The sequence below is a fragment of the Oncorhynchus tshawytscha genome, linkage group LG18, assembly GCF_018296145.1.
Source record: "Oncorhynchus tshawytscha isolate Ot180627B linkage group LG18, Otsh_v2.0, whole genome shotgun sequence".
In the NCBI taxonomy this organism is placed as follows: domain Eukaryota; kingdom Metazoa; phylum Chordata; class Actinopteri; order Salmoniformes; family Salmonidae; genus Oncorhynchus; species Oncorhynchus tshawytscha.
The window spans coordinates 39,944,342-39,960,650 of record NC_056446.1 but is presented as its reverse complement, the minus strand read 5'-3'; the positions used below and the strand labels follow the sequence as shown (position 1 = coordinate 39,960,650).

Genomic DNA, 16,309 nt, shown 5'->3' with positions numbered 1-16,309 from the left:
TACAATGTAGAAAATAGTACAAATAAAGAAAAACCCTTGAATGAGTAGGTGTTCTAAAACCTTTTACCGATATTGTACATGCCGAAAAACGCATTGGTTTTAACAATCAAAATGGTGTTTGTGAAGGCAACTTCCATTGTCCTACAAATTTTCAGTTTGCTTGTCTTTTAATGCCTCTTGGTTTTAAAGTAAAATTGCGATGGGTTTCTCTTTTTTTTCTTTGCACTGACTGTCCTGTCTTGTGGTCTAGGTGAACGGAGGAGTTACCCAGAAGAGAGAGGAGGAGGAGGCCCCACGTCGTCCCACCCTCCTCCCCCCCCACCGACTGCTCCTCCTTCCAGGATTGAGAAGAAACCGGAGACCAAGAATGTGGAGGACCTTCTCAAACTGCCAGGCCGAGACACTCGTCCAGAAAGGGTGCAAATAAAATGACTTCTCGCTCAATCATCTTACTCTTCATTCACTTACTTCCTCATTCACTTCGATACAACTTTAAATACAGTACTTCCTCATTCACTTCGATACAACTTTATTTATCCCTCTCGGGGACAATTAAGAAATGCGTTGTCAGGATAATAACAACATCAACCTTGTAGGCCAATACAAGTACAACAAGAGTAGACAGATCTCATATCTCCAGAAGCATGTCTCGTGTATGAGTGAGTTCCATAACCTCTGATGTTTCTCAGATCGTCATCATAATGAGAGGCCTACCAGGAAGTGGGAAAAGCCATGTGGCCAAGCTGATACGGGTGAGTGGAACCTAAATACAGTACTTCTTGTATCTTCCAACGTGGCTGTTCTGTTGTGGTAATAATAACTTGTCTGGGATGAAATGTTCTCTCCTGTCCTGCGTTTCCTGTTTTCCCGATTATAATAATCTATTATATATTATATCCCAGAGTTCTTTCACAACGGTCAACTACCTAGCCTCGTTCCACCATCCTGATCTCGAGAGCTACGAGAGAGCGACGGTCAGGATGGTGGATCAGGTTAACCTAAATACCTGCGCCACTCGTCTTAAACGCACGCTGCTATCCATTTCTAACCTGCACCACTCGTAGTCGTCGTCTTCCCTGAAACGTCTCGAGCGCTGCCTTCTCTCCCTGAAATACCTTGTCGTTAAAAGCTCTGACTTTTCTGCTAGCGGCTTTATTCCGGAAGTTTTGCTTACTGTGATTGTGAAAGGTGGTTGTCTCATCTAGCTACCTTTTTTAAATAAAAAAAAGATGAGTACACTATAACTGTAAGTGTCTCTGGATAAGAGCGTCTGCTAACTGACTAAAATGTGAAATGTTGTTGTGTGGGTTAAGGACAAGGAGGTGGAGTGTGGAGGGGCTCCACCCAGAGTGCTGGGGTTAGACGACTACTTCATGACGGAGGTGGAGAAGGTGGAGAAGGACCCAGAAACAGGGAAACGAGTCAAACTCAAGGTGTGTCCTTCTGTTTGCTCTCTGACTGACTTACACCTCTGTGTGTGTGTGTGTGTGTGTGTGTGTGTGTGTCAAATCAAATGTATTTATATAGCCCTTCGTACATCAGCTAATATCTCAAAGTGCTGTACAGAAACCCAGCCTAAAACCCCAAACAGCAAGCAATGCAGGTGTAGAAGCACGGTGGCTAGGAAAAACTCCCTAGAAAGGCCAAAACCTAGGAAGAAACCTAGAGAGGAACCAGGCTATGTGGGGTGGCCGGTCCTCTGTGTGTGTGTGTTCCTGCTATATGTGGAGCATAAGGCTTTCTACACGAGAGCAGTTTAGTGAAATACTCTCTCTCTGTAGGAGATGACTGTAGGCCTTAAGAAAACTTACCCATGTGTAATATGGTGTCTCACTGGAGCTATTGTAATACATGAAGCAAATGGGCCCCATTTAGGCTATGTTGTTTTCATTAAGCAATAACTCACCGAAGGGGGTGTGGTATATGGGCCAATATACCACGGCTAAGGGCCGGTTCTTATGCGCAACGCGGAGTGCCTGGACACTGCCCTTAGCCGTGGTATATTGGGCGTAAATCACAAACCCCCGAGGTGTCTTATTACTGTTATAAACTGGTTAGCAATGTAAATAGAGCAGTAAAAATAAATGTTTTGTCCGTTTTTATACGGTCTGATATACCACAGCTTTCAGCCAATCAGCATTCAGGGCTCAAACCACCCAGTTTATAATTAAATATTTGAACACATGTTTATTTTGTATTTTAATATCAATTCATAAATTGTTTATTTTTTAAATTTTTGTCAGTGTCTGGAATACGAGTACGAAGCGGAGATGGAAGACACGTACAGGAACAGCATGCTAAAAACATTCAGGAAGACCCTAGACGACGGCTTCTTCCCCTTCATCATCATCGACGCTATCAATGACAGGGTTAAATACTTTGATCAGTTCTGGAGTGCTGCCAAGACTAAAGGCTTCGAGGTGAGTTGACGTTTTCATATCTTGAAATATATATATATTTTTTTTAAATGCAGATAGACAACGATACTACCGTTCCTTAGTCCATACTAGCTTACCATTTTAGAATTCATGCCCAATGAATGACTTCATTCGAAGTTGTGTACTAGTGTGGAGATTCGAACTGAATTAAATCCTATACATTGATGTATTACGTGGAAACATATCAACTGTATTTTTATTTTTTATTTTATTTTTATACCAGGTATACTTGGCTGAAATCACGGCAGACAATCAGACTTGTGCTAAAAGAAATGCCCACGGACGGAAGATGAAAGATATTCAAAAGGTAGTGTACTGAGTGTCCTCGAGTCAACAACCGCAGAGCTCAAATCAAATTTTATTTGTCACATACACATGGTTAGCAGATGTTAATGCGAGTGTAGCGAAATGCTTGTGCTTCTAGTTCCGACAATGCAGTAATAACCAACAAGTAATCTAACTAACAATTCCAAAACTACTGTCTTATACACAGTGTAAGGGGATAAAGAATATGTACATAAGGATATATACAGTTAAGCTCTTATACATTTTAGTGGATTCAGGGGTCGTATTTATCAAGGCATTGATAACGACAGTGATAGACCATACGTAGATTGTCTATTTATTTTCTTGTGTCTATGTTGTATTTTATTTTATTTATTTTTTTGAGTAATTAATGGCAATATATAGTGTTTTATATTTCTGTTTTCTGTCCGTCTAGATGTCCAGTAACTGGGAGTCGTCTCCACGTCACATGGTGCGGCTGGATGTCCGTTCCCTGCTTCAGGACGCTGCTATTGAGGAGGTATGTAGCACGGGAACATGTCACAATATGTTGACATCTTGGTTTTTATACCCGTTAGGGGCGTTAAAGGTGCTACACATAGGATTTGTTTGAATATCGGCAGTAGTGGTGAAATTGGTGTTTCACGGTATTTCACAACCCGTCAGTGTTGTGATTGGCTGGGATATTTGCCTATTGGCTGGGATATTTGCCTATTGGCTGGGATATTTGCCTACTGGCTGGGATATTTGCCTATTGGCTGGGATATTTGCCTACTGGCTGGGATATTTGCCTATTGGCTGGGATATTTGCCTACTGCCTGGGATATTTGCCTATTGGCTGGGATATTTGCCTATTGGCTGGGATATTTGCCTACTGGCTGGGATATTTGCCTATTGGCTGGGATATTTGCCTATTGGCTGGGATATTTGCCTATTGGCTGGGATATTTGCCTACTGGCTGGGATATTTGCCTACTGGCTGGGATATTTGCCTACTGGCTGGGATATTTGCCTACTGGCTGGGATATTTGCCTACTGGCTGGGATATTTGCCTATTGGCTGGGATATTTGCCTATTTATTTTTTTTATTTTCTGTTTTACCTTTATTTATCTAGGCAAGTCAGTTAAGAACAAAATCTTATTTTCAATGACGGCCTAGTGGGTTAACTGCCTGTTCAGGGGCAGAACGACAGATTTGTACCTTGTCAGCTCGGGGGTTTGAACTTGCAACCTTCCGGTTACTAGTCCAATGCTCTAACCACTAGGCTGGGATATTTGCCTTTTTGATTTCTCCCGACCAGAGTGGTATTTGTTGTAAAGAAATGACAAAGCTGTTTTGACTTTGGCTGTGTTATCTAGTGGCCAATTTAGAAATTGCTCTGTCATTTCCTGGTCGATAGAATTGTACACTGTTCACTCAATTTCAGTTTGTGAGAAAAAAACAAGCACTGAATAGTGAAGAGGAATCATTGTACCAATCTAAATCACTGTCAAATATAATTTTCAATAACCAGAAATATTGTTTGTGAAGCTAGTGGACCAAAACAGAAAGTATGAAGCTCACGGCCGAAGCCTCCACCGTGTTACGGGGAAATGGGATGCAGGGGAGGTTCATTTGGAATGCAGCCTAATGCTGTTCCAATTCACCTAGCATCCACACAGGGGATACATTCTAGTCGTAGCACCTTTTTTTTATTGAGCGCTTATATAATGGGTTCCTGCTATAAGAGTGAACCTTGTCCTCTCTTATTAAAAGATGTGTAGTACCTGTTGGCACTATCCTCAATGATTTCGGTGTCGCAACTTGTGTGGTTGTAAAGTTTTGTATTATTTTTATTATAGAATATTAATTCTACCTACCTAATGGCATGTAAAAAAATATATATATATATATTTTTTTTTTTTAAAGTGAAATTCAATGGAAACATTTTGTGTTTTAAAGGTTGAGATGGAAGACTTAAATCCTGATGACGAGCCGCTGAAGGAGCCCAAGAAGGAGGAGGAGGAGGAAGATATTAAGGTAGGACCCAGTCAGCTAGCCTTTATATGTTATTAAGGTAGGACCCAGTCAGCTAGCCTTTATCTGTTATTAAGGTAGGACCCAGTCAGCTAGCCTTTATCTGTTATTAAGGTAGGACCCAGTCAGCTAGTCTTTATCTGTTATTAAGGTAGGACCCAGTCAGCTAGCCTTTATCTGTTATTAAGGTAGGACCCAGTCAGCTAGCCTTTATATCTGTTATTAAGGTAGGACCCAGTCAGCTAGTCTATGTCTGTTATTAAGGTAGGACCCAGTCAGCTAGCCTTTATCTGTTATTAAGGTAGGACCCAGTCAGCTAGCCTTTATCTGTTATTAAGGTAGGACCCAGTCAGCTAGCCTTTATATCTGTTATTAAGGTAGGACCCAGTCAGCTAGCCTTTATCTGTTATTAAGGTAGGACCCAGTCAGCTAGCCTTTATATCTGTTATTAAGGTAGGACCCAGTCAGCTAGTCTATGTCTGTTATTAAGGTAGGACCCAGTCAGCTAGTCTTTATCTGTTATTAAGGTAGGACCCAGTCAGCTAGTCTATATATCTGTTATTAAGGTAGGACCCAGTCAGCTAGTCTTTATCTGTTATTAAGGTAGGACCCAGTCAGCTAGTCTATGTCTGTTATTAAGGTAGGACCCAGTCAGCTAGCCTCTATATCTGTTATTAAGGTAGGACCCAGTCAGCTAGTCTATGTCTGTTATTAAGGTAGGACCCAGTCAGCTAGCCTTTATATCTGTTATTAAGGTAGGACCCAGTCAGCTAGTCTATGTCTGTTATTGTCCTTAAAGAGATCTACTGATCCCTCATATCCACTAGAGCAGGACTCTCCAACCCTGTTCCTGGAGAGCCTACCCTCCTGTAGGTTTTCACATCTTTATCAACCAGATAATTATTAGAATATGGTATTTTTTATCTTACCTTTATTTAACCAGGCAAGTCAGTTAAGAACAAATTCTTATTTTCAATGACGGCCTGGGAACAGTGGGTTAACTGCCTGTTCAGGGGCAGAACGACAGATTTGTACCTTGTCAGCTCGGGGGTTTGAACTCGCAACCTTCCGGTTACTAGTCCAACGCTCTAACCACTTGGCTACCCTGCCGCCCCGTATGCCAGGTGCGCTAGGACGGTAGGTCTCCAGGAACAGGGTTGGAGAGCCCTCCACCAGAAACACATCGGTACATTTTGATATGGTGTCATGGCAGTGAGAAGAAATGCTAGGTTGCTTGCAGGTACAGTGAGTGACTTGCTGACAAAAGCCCTTGGGCCAGTATTGCAGCTACAGCAGTATATTTATTGTTTACTTAAAGTCCCAGTGCAGTCAAAAATGTAATTTTCCTGTGTTTTATATATATATATATTACCACACTATGAGTTTGGAATAATACTGAGTTTGTGAAAATGATATTGTATTTTTTGTGTAAGAGCTGTAAATTGTAGCTTGTTTCCCTCCGACAGTCTTAGCCAACTTCTTGCTAGAGAAATTGCTCTTTGCTAAGAAGCTATATTTTTTATTTTTTTATTATTATTTTTTGCTACCCAGAAGTGATTTGATATTGAGATTTTTTTAAGCTGCATTAGACCTGATGTTTTTAATTTGGTCTTGTTTGGTTGAAACTGTCCTCTGTTGTGCTGAGATTAATCAAATTGATCCAAAATATCTCATAATATTAATGAGAACTTCATAAAGTTATAAACCCAAGTCAAACTTCCTATACAGGGATAAAAAATACAAGCGTACCAGAATGAGGAAGATCGTGAGATTTGGCAATGTGATCAAAATTGAGGAAGTAGTGTGTTGGGTCTAGTGGTTAGTTGACCTCGAGGAAGTAGTGTGTGGGTCTAGTGGTTTAGTGGTTAGTTGACCACAACACGTTTTGTTCAGAGAATCCAACCCACAATCCTTCTGACTCGGGCCTTTCCTGTTGTCCCTTCACTGTCCTATATGTTCAATACAACACAAGGATACAGATGCAGTGAGATTTCCCACATACATACATATATATATTTATATATTTAAAAAAAGATTGTGGTGTGGTTAAGGGCGCTGTACTGCAGCGCCAGCTGTGCCACCAGAGACTCTGGGTTCGCACCCAGGCTCTGTCGTAACCGGCCGCGACCGGGAGGTCCGTGGGGCGACGCACAATTGGCCTAGCGTCGTCCGGGTTAGGGAGGGTTTGCCGGTAGGGAAATCCTTGTCTCATCGCGCACCAGCGACTCCTGTGGCGTGCCGGGCGCAGCGCGTGCTAACCAAGGTTGCCAGGTGCACGGCGTTTCCTCCGACACATTGGTGTGCGGCTGGCTTCCGGGTTGGATGCGCGCTGTGTTAAGAAGCAGTGCTGCTTGGTTGGGTTGTGTATCGGAGGATGCATGACTTTCAACCTTCGTCTCTCCCGAGCCCATACGGGAGTTGTAGCGATGAGACAAGATAGTAGCTACTAAACAATTGGATACCACGAAATTGGGGAGAAAAAATTAAAATAAAAAAGATTACATATAGATAAATAGAGAGAGCATTCATTTTGCCTTGGTAATGCCTTGGTAATGTCTTGGTAATGTCTTGGTAATGCCTTGGTAATGTCTTGGTAATGCCTTGGTAATGCCTTGGTAATGTCTTGGTAATGCCTTGGTAATGTCTTGGTAATGTCTTGGTAATGCCTTGGTAATGCCTTGGTAATGTCTTGGTAATGCCTTGGTAATGCCTTGGTAATGCCTTGGTAATGCCTTGGTAATGCCTTGGTAATGTCTTGGTAATGCCTTGGTAATGCCTTGGTAATGTCTTGGTAATGCCTTGGTAATGCCTTGGTAATGCCTTGGTAATGTCTTGGTAATGCCTTGGTAATGCCTTGGTAATGTCTTGGTAATGCCTTGGTAATGCCTTGGTAATGTCTTGGTAATGCCTTGGTAATGTCTTGGTAATGCCTTGGTAATGCCTTGGTAATGCCTTGGTAATGTCTTGGTAATGTCTTGGTAATACCTTGGAAATGTCTTGGTAATGCATTGGTAATGCATTGGTAATGCCTCGGCAATGTCTCGGTAATGCCTCGGTAATGTCTCGGTAATGCCTCGGTAATGTCTCGGTAATGCCTTGGTGTAATGCCTTGGTAATGCCTTGGTAATGCCTTGGTAATGTGGATGCTTTTTAGGATGGTATACGTAAGTGATATGAAATATTCTATAATATTATTTTTTTTAATTATTGTTAACTATGTAAGCCTAAATTAGTTCTGGATTTCTTCTGTAATCAAACTCTACTTGTGTTGCCGTGGTGTTAGTTCCTTACTAGATGGTAAGTACCAGCGTAACATTTTACAGTTAGGATGTGTTAATCACACATGTTCTATCTGTATGGGTATAGTAATTGTGGTGATTTTCAATGTAATTAACATGACTTGATACTTCTACAATTATAAAAACAATTTGTCATTTCTACAAACAGCGCCATATATATTGTGTTTTTCTCATGTATTTAGCAACAAAACTATATATATATATTTTCTAGCGGTACCTAAGGAAGTAGGTATAAAAACATATTTTCCAAACGGCTCGCCCGGTGAAGGAATGGTGACCTGTGTGTGGGGGGAAAAAAAATAGTTTTCCTTTGGTTCTTTTCGGGTTTTTACTCCCAAAATCACATTTATTTTTTCTACCGACAACATTTAAATGTTCTAAGTCCACAACAATGGTTAAACCACATCAGAAGGGTGTCCTACGAAGCAGGTTTGAGAAGTTAGCGAGGTATCTTTGGCCAACTCCGTATAACCGGTCATACAAAAGTGCATCACCTTTTCTTTTTTTTTATTAAGCCAAATTTCTATGGCGACGAATCTTTCAGAACTAACCTGCTCCTGGGCAGGCTAACTCCACTTACCCTGAATGAAATGACTTGAGCCGCGTGAGTTGAGGACCAATGAAATCCGATTCCCTCCATCTCGCAAAGATTACGTCTTCCACTTCATTTGAGGAAGACTACTGATTTTTTAAACGATTTATTAAGCAAATGTTGTTTTTGGTGTAAAATATACATATTTTTAATATATATCACATTAAACATTTAGTAATAACAGAATGCATTTTAAACTTCACACAATGTAACGCCTTTGTATGACTTAATTTAAAAAAAATTGAGGGGAGTGGGGAAAGAGTTACTTGTGCATTAATAAGCACGCCGAAGACGACATGAACAATAAGCAAGTGGTCTTGTAGTGCCTGGATAAGTGGGTATCCTCAAATTTTGCCCCCCCCCCCCCAAAAATCAACCAAGACATCAAACCAAACCTTTTCAATAACAGGTTTGCAAACCCGTTGTTACCTTAATTTAGAATTTACTTTACATCTACTTGTAGATATCATAAACTAAAACATCTTTCCTACCCTACTGGCTACCGATGTCATTGTTCTGTGAGCTGCTCCATGGGACAATCAGTTGAGAGCTGAACGCTCCTGCTGCCTGATATTCGGCTGAAACAAGCTATGTGCGGCACACTTGTAAAAATATATATATATATATATAAACTGAACAAAAATATAAAGGCAACAATTTCAAAGATTTTCTTTATTTTAGCTGACTAAACACTTTATACATATGGCTTTTATATTTTTTGCCGTTCAGTATATTTCACTTGCTTTGTGATTGTAATTGTGTAGGCAACTTTGTGCATGATTTCTCTATTGTACTACATCATTGATAAGTCGTGTACCTCCGCTACACTACTTTGATACTCATCAGTAGGGATTAAGAAGTGAGTTTACGCAATGCACCCCTGAAAGAAAAAGTGGGTATGCGGCGTATACCCTCCACTACACACATTACTACAGTCCCTGGTTCGAATCCAGGCTGTATCACATCCGGCCGTGATTGTGCGCTGCCCTATGAGACTCCCAATCGGCCCAGCGTCGTCGTCTGTGGTTTGGCCCCGGGGTAGGCTGTCATGGTAAAATAAAAATTTGTTCTTAACTGATTAGCCTAGTTAAATAAAGGATACACTTTAATAAATAAAACAATTTAAAGGGTCATTAAATAAACACTCCACTTCTAAGAGCCTCTTTCACAACATCGCCTGCTGAATTTGCAAAGATAACGTTTCTTTCGCTAAGTTTTTTAAAAATTTGTATTATTATTATTTTTTGCACCAATGAAAACGTGGCACTGGCTCGCCCATGGATTGATGTTTCAGCCATGTCGTGTCTCAATAAACAGTTTAGTGTTCGGCTAGTTATGTGTGACTGCTGTAGTACGGACGAAGCCTGAGCTGGAATGTGAAGCTAGCTGAAGCCGGCTAGCTTTAGAAACTTTTGAGTAGATCTAGCTGGCTTCATAGAAAACCGGCAGGAGGGATAGTTGCCCTTTTTAATTCAATTGCACACCTAGCAAGAGATAATTTGGCTAGCTGTGTTTCTGTACTGTACAATGTAGTCCTACTGTGTACATTTGATGGAAGAGTTTGTCAAACGAATGCCCTCCCGATTTGATACAAATCATCTGTTATCATTCTGCCAGGTAGGAATTCTTTGCAGTTGCCAGTCAACATTTAATTGGGTGGGAAGGTTTTTTTTGGGGGGGGGGAACCTAAGAACTTTTCATTAAAACTGTGCATGATGACTGAATTGTGCATCGTAAAGATTCAACCAAGACATCAGACCACAAACTTTATAATTGAATCAATCTCTTGAGTATGTTATCTCTACTGCTACCAGAATCCCACCTCAAACACCCAGGGAAGGTCCTTCCAGAACTATTATAATTATTAACACAATTCATTAGATGATAGATCCATTTATTAGAAATGGTAAGAAAATTATGTTTAGGATCATAATGTGAACATGGTTACTGAAGCACAGAGAGAAGCTACAGTACACCAGGAAACACATCTCACTCAGAAGTTAAGTGGGATTGGACATTAGGAAATATGATGTTACAGGGTTTTGGGTCAATTCCATTTCAATTCAGAAAGTAAACCAAATTCCAAATTTTCCTCAATGAAAAGCATTGAAAAATTGGAATTGTCAGTGTTCTTCCTGAATTGGCTGGAATTGGAATTGTCAGTGTTCTACCTGAATTGAAGAATTGGAATTGTCAGTGTTCTACCTGAATTGAAGAATTGGAATTGTCAGTGTTCTACCTGAATTGAAGAATTGGAATTGTCAGTGTTCTACCTGAATTGGCTGGAATTGAAATAGTATTTACCGCAACCCTGCTGGAAGGTCTCGATTAACGGTCTACTTTCAGGAACAAGGTAACCTCGTATCCAGACTATCTCCTCCATTAGCTGTCTACTGTTTTGAACGAGCCTCTGATACCGTTTCATAAATGCTACTTTATTAATGATTCAAATATTTTTTTGAAATTCAAAATCAGTTATTTGCCCTGCCCATTTAGTGCTGACAAAATGACCATGGCATGCTGAAAGGTTCTCTGACAGACAACAATCCCCGAGTCTCTAACCTCGTCCACCAGTCGTCTCCCTCTGTCTGTATGCCATAGCAGTTAGCCAAGGGGCGAGGTTACCTTGTTCCTGACAACAAAAAGCTCATGTGTCTCAGTTGGTAGAGCATGGTGCTTCCAACGCCAGGGTTGTGGGTTCGATTCCCACAGGGGACCAGTATGAAAATGTATGTACTCACTACTGCAGTGTCTCTGGATGAGAGAGTCTGCTAAATGACTCACTACTGTATTACCTCTGGATAAGAGAGTCTGTTAAATGACTCACTACTGTATTACCTCTGGATAAGAGAGTCTGTTAAATGACTCACTACTGTAGTGGCTCTGGGTAAGAGAGTCTGTTAAATGACTCACTACTGTAGTGGCTCTGGGTAAGAGAGTCTGTTAAATGACTCACTACTGTATTACCTCTGGATAAGAGAGTCTGTTAAATGACTCACTACTGTAGTGGCTCTGGGTAAGAGAGTCTGTTAAATGACTCACTACTGTAGTGGCTCTGGGTAAGAGAGTCTGTTAAATGACTCACTACTGTATTACCTCTGGATAAGAGAGTCTGTTAAATGACTCACTACTGTAGTGGCTCTGGGTAAGAGAGTCCGTTAAATGACTCACTACTGTAGTGGCTCTGGATAAGAGAGTCTGTTAAATGACTCACTACTGTAGTGGCTCTGGATAAGAGAGTCCGTTAAATGACTCACTACTGTAGTGGCTCTGGGTAAGAGAGTCTGTTAAATGACTCACTACTGTAGTGGCTCTGGGTAAGAGAGTCTGTTAAATGACTCACTACTGTATTACCTCTGGATAAGAGAGTCTGTTAAATGACTCACTACTGTAGTGGCTCTGGGTAAGAGAATCCGTTAAATGACTCACTACTGTAGTGGCTCTGGGTAAGAGAGTCCGTTAAATGACTCACTACTGTAGTGGCTCTGGATCAGAGAGTGCTAAATGACTAAATTGTAAATGTAAAATATATGGAGTCGTATCTGAGGCTCTATTCCAAAGTGTTTTTGCAAGTGCCAACATGTTGAAGGAGAAAAAAGTAGCACATAAAAAGACCACTCACTTTTTTTTAGCTTTCCAACTTTTTTTACAGGACGGCCTAGGTACAGGACGGCCTAGGTACAGGACGGCCTAGGTACAGGACGGCCTAGGTACAGGGCGGCCTAGGTACAGGACGGCCTAGGTACAGGACGGCCTAGGTACAGGACGGCCTAGGTACAGGACGGCCTAGGTACAGGACGGCCTAGGTACAGGACGGCCTAGGTACAGGACGGCCTAGGTACAGGACGGGCTAGGTACAGGACGGCCTAGGTGTACAGGACGGCCTAGGTACAGGACGGCCTAGGTACAGGCGGCCTAGGTACAGGAGCCTAGGTACAGGACGGCCTAACATGACTTAGGTACAGGACGGCCTAGGTGCCTAGGTACAGGCGGCCTAGGACAGGAGCCTAGGTGCCTAAATGACGGCCTAGGTACAGGACGGCCTAGGTACAGGACGGCCTAGGTACAGGACGGCCTAGGTACAGGACGGCCTAGGTACAGGACGGCCTAGGTACAGGACGGCCTAGGTACAGGACGGCCTAGGTACAGGACGGCCTAGGTACAGGACGGCCTAGGTACAGGACGGCCTAGGTACAGGACGGCCTAGGTACAGGACGGCCTTAGGTACAGGACGGCCTAGGTACAGGACGGCCTAGGTACAGGACGGCCTAGGTACAGGACGGCCTAGGTACAGGACGGCCTAGGTACAGGACGGCCTAGGTACAGGACGGCCTAGGTACAGGACGGCCTAGGTACAGGACGGCCTTAGGTACAGGACGGCCTTTTTTAGGCTTAGGTACAGGACGGCCTAGGTACAGGACGGCCTAGGTACAGGACGGCCTTAGGTACAGGACGGCCTAGGTACAGGACGGCCTATGTACAGGACGGCCTTAGGTACAGGACGGCCTTAGGTACAGGACGGCCTTAGGTACAGGACGGCCTTAGGTACAGGACGGCCTAGGTACAGGACGGCCTAGGTACAGGACGGCCTAGGTACAGGACGACGACCGACATAGATAAAGGATGACGACCGACCCTAGATACATGGGCGACCGACGTGATTTAACGACCTAAGAACTAAATATAAAAACCGTAAACTAATCACAACGGCACTGGTTCCATTGCGCTCACTATTAGCTTTGGTTGTGACAAATGTAAACTTTTAAACGATTAATATATTTATTTAGTACATTTAGCTGCTTCATTATTATTGTGGGCTCTAGATTCCTGTTATTAAGGAAATGGCTATATCCACTACAGCTTCCTGTTATTAAGGAAATGGATATATCCACTACAGCTTCCTGTTATTAAGGAAATGGATATATCCACTACAGCTTCCTGTTATTAAGGAAATGGATATATCCACTACAGCTTCCTGATATTAAGGAAATGGATATATCCACTACAGCTTCCTGATATTAAGGAAATGGATATATCCACTACAGCTTCCTGTTATTAAGGAAATGGATATATCCACTACAGCTTCCTGTTATTAAGGAAATGGATATATCCACTACAGCTTCCTGTTATTAAGGAAATGGATATATCCACTACAGCTTCCTGTTATTAAGGAAATGGATATATCCACTACAGCTTCCTGTTATTAAGGAAATGGATATATCCACTACAGCTTCCTGTTATTAAGGAAATGGATATATCCACTACAGCTTCCTGTTATTAAGGAAATGGCTATATCCACTACAGCTTCCTGTTTTTAAGGAAATGGATATATCCACTACAGCTTCCTGTTATTAAGGAAATGGATATATCCACTACAGCTTCCTGTTATTAAGGAAATGGATATATCCACTACAGCTTCCTGTTATTAAGGAAATGGATATATCCACTACAGCTTCCTGTTATTAAGGAAATGGCTATATCCACTACAGCTTCCTGTTTTTAAGGAAATGGCTATATCCACTACAGCTTCCTGTTATTAAGGAAATGGATATATCCACTACAGCTTCCTGTTATTAAGGAAATGGATATATCCACTACAGCTTCCTGTTATTAAGGAAATGGATATATCCACTACAGCTTCCTGTTATTAAGGAAATGGATATATCCACTACAGCTTCCTGTTATTAAGGAAATGGCTATATCCACTACAGCTTCCTGTTTTTAAGGAAATGGATATATCCACTACAGCTTCCTGTTATTAAGGAAATGGATATATCCACTACAGCTTCCTGTTATTAAGGAAATGGATATATCCACTACAGCTTCCTGTTATTAAGGAAATGGATATATCCACTACAGCTTCCTGTTATTAAGGAAATGGCTATATCCACTACAGCTTCCTGTTTTTAAGGAAATGGATATATCCACTACAGCTTCCTGTTATTAAGGAAATGGATATATCCACTACAGCTTCCTGTTATTAAGGAAATGGCTATATCCACTACAGCTTCCTGTTTTTAAGGAAATGGCTATATCCACTACAGCTTCCTGTTTTTAAGGAAATGGATATATCCACTACAGCTTCCTGTTTTTAAGGAAATGCCTATATCCACTACAGCTTCCTGTGTTGGAAGCATACGGTTTGAGAGGTATAACAACTATCCTGATTTCAAGTTTTGACCCAGTATACTTGTATTTCACGTTCTTCATTTATTTACCAAATACTGCAGAATCAAAGACGATTTAATGTCCAACTTGTGCACATCAGTGTTGTGTTGGGGGGGGGTTTAACTAATGGTCTAACTTCTTCTTCAGTAACTAGGCTGTATAATCTGTTTTGACTTGGTGTTGAACCACGATTAACACAAAGTGTTGATCAAATCTAGTTGTGCACTTGTAGTAGGCTAGCTTGTCTATCAACTAGCTGTTTTCTGAAGTGTCTCAAAATGCTTTGATCATGGCTAACAACACCAAAGGCAAATCTTCTCAACACGAGGTGTCATAATGACATCTGACATGTTGGCATGCCAACGTCTTAAAAGAATGTCGTGGCATTCTTACGATTCTCCTGATTTGTACTGATATTGTTTGATTAACGTAACTATTTCAACGCCTTCTCTCCGTCACCGAAACCATCTCTCACTCTCTCTCTCTCTCTCTCTCTTTCCTCTCTCTTTCCTCTCTCCTCTCTCTCTCTGCTCTCTCTCTCATCTCTCTCTTTCTCTCTCTCTCTCTCTCTGCTCTCTCTGTCTCTCTCCTCTCTGTCTCTCTCCTCTCTGTCTCTCTCCTCTCTGTCTCTCTCTGTCTCTCTCTGCTCTCTCTCTCTCCTCTCTGCTCTCTCTCTGTCTCTCTCTCTGTCTCTCTCTGTCTCTCTCTGTCTCTCTCCTCTCTCTCTCTCTCTCTGTCTCTCTCTCTCTGTCTCTCTCCTCTCTGTCTCTCTCTCTCTCTCTCGTCTCTCTCTCGTCTCTCTCTCCTCTCTCGTCTCTCTCTCGTCTCTCTCTATCTCATATTCATTCATTCATATCCTCCTCCTGACCCCTAGCTCCTTGCCGCTCAGAGGCCTAACCCTTGCGGTCTCTTCTCTGTATAATTTAGGGTTACATTCCACAAAGCAAATGGGAGATGGACACTTCTGATGCCAAACTCGGTAGGTATTCCCTTTGTTTTCTGATCTTACTAATGTACATGATATTTACTAACAACTATGTGGTAAATGGCATGATTTCAAAAACGTCTTTGATTCCATTTACAGCGCGTTCGGGAAAGTATTCCGACCCCTTGAGCTTTTCCACATTTTGTTACGTTACAGCCTTATTTTAAAATGTATAAAATAGTTTTTCCCCCCCTCATCATAAATACCCCATAATGGCAAAGCAAAGATGAGTTTTTAGACATTTTTCCTAATTTATTTAAAAACAATTATAAACTGAAATATGATATTTACATAAGTATTCAGACCCTTTACTCAGTACTTTGTTGAAGCACCTTTGGCAGTGGTTACAGCCCTGAGTCTTCTTGGGCATGACTCTACATGTTTGTCACGACTGTATTTGTGGAGTTTCTCCCATTCTCCTCTCAAGCTCTGTCAGGTTGGATGGGGAGTGTCATTGCACAGCTATTTTCAGGTCTCTGCAAAGATGTTCGATCGGGTTCAAGTCGGATTTTTGGCTGGGCCACTC

General features: G+C 41.7%; 1 protein-coding gene across 1 annotated transcript in view; it reads left to right on the top strand.

Annotated features, from left to right (window-relative positions):
- LOC112235820 (YLP motif-containing protein 1-like) overlaps positions 1-16,309 on the top strand; it is a 60,406-nt gene that overhangs the window by 31,510 nt on the left and 12,587 nt on the right. Inside the window, exons 13-20 of the mRNA XM_042300548.1 lie at positions 251-417; positions 690-752; positions 1,314-1,433; positions 2,244-2,420; positions 2,662-2,745; positions 3,160-3,243; positions 4,665-4,742; positions 15,726-15,777. Of these exons, the coding sequence (XP_042156482.1) occupies positions 251-417; positions 690-752; positions 1,314-1,433; positions 2,244-2,420; positions 2,662-2,745; positions 3,160-3,243; positions 4,665-4,742; positions 15,726-15,777 (825 nt within the window). The remainder of the gene's footprint in view (positions 1-250; positions 418-689; positions 753-1,313; positions 1,434-2,243; positions 2,421-2,661; positions 2,746-3,159; positions 3,244-4,664; positions 4,743-15,725; positions 15,778-16,309) is intronic.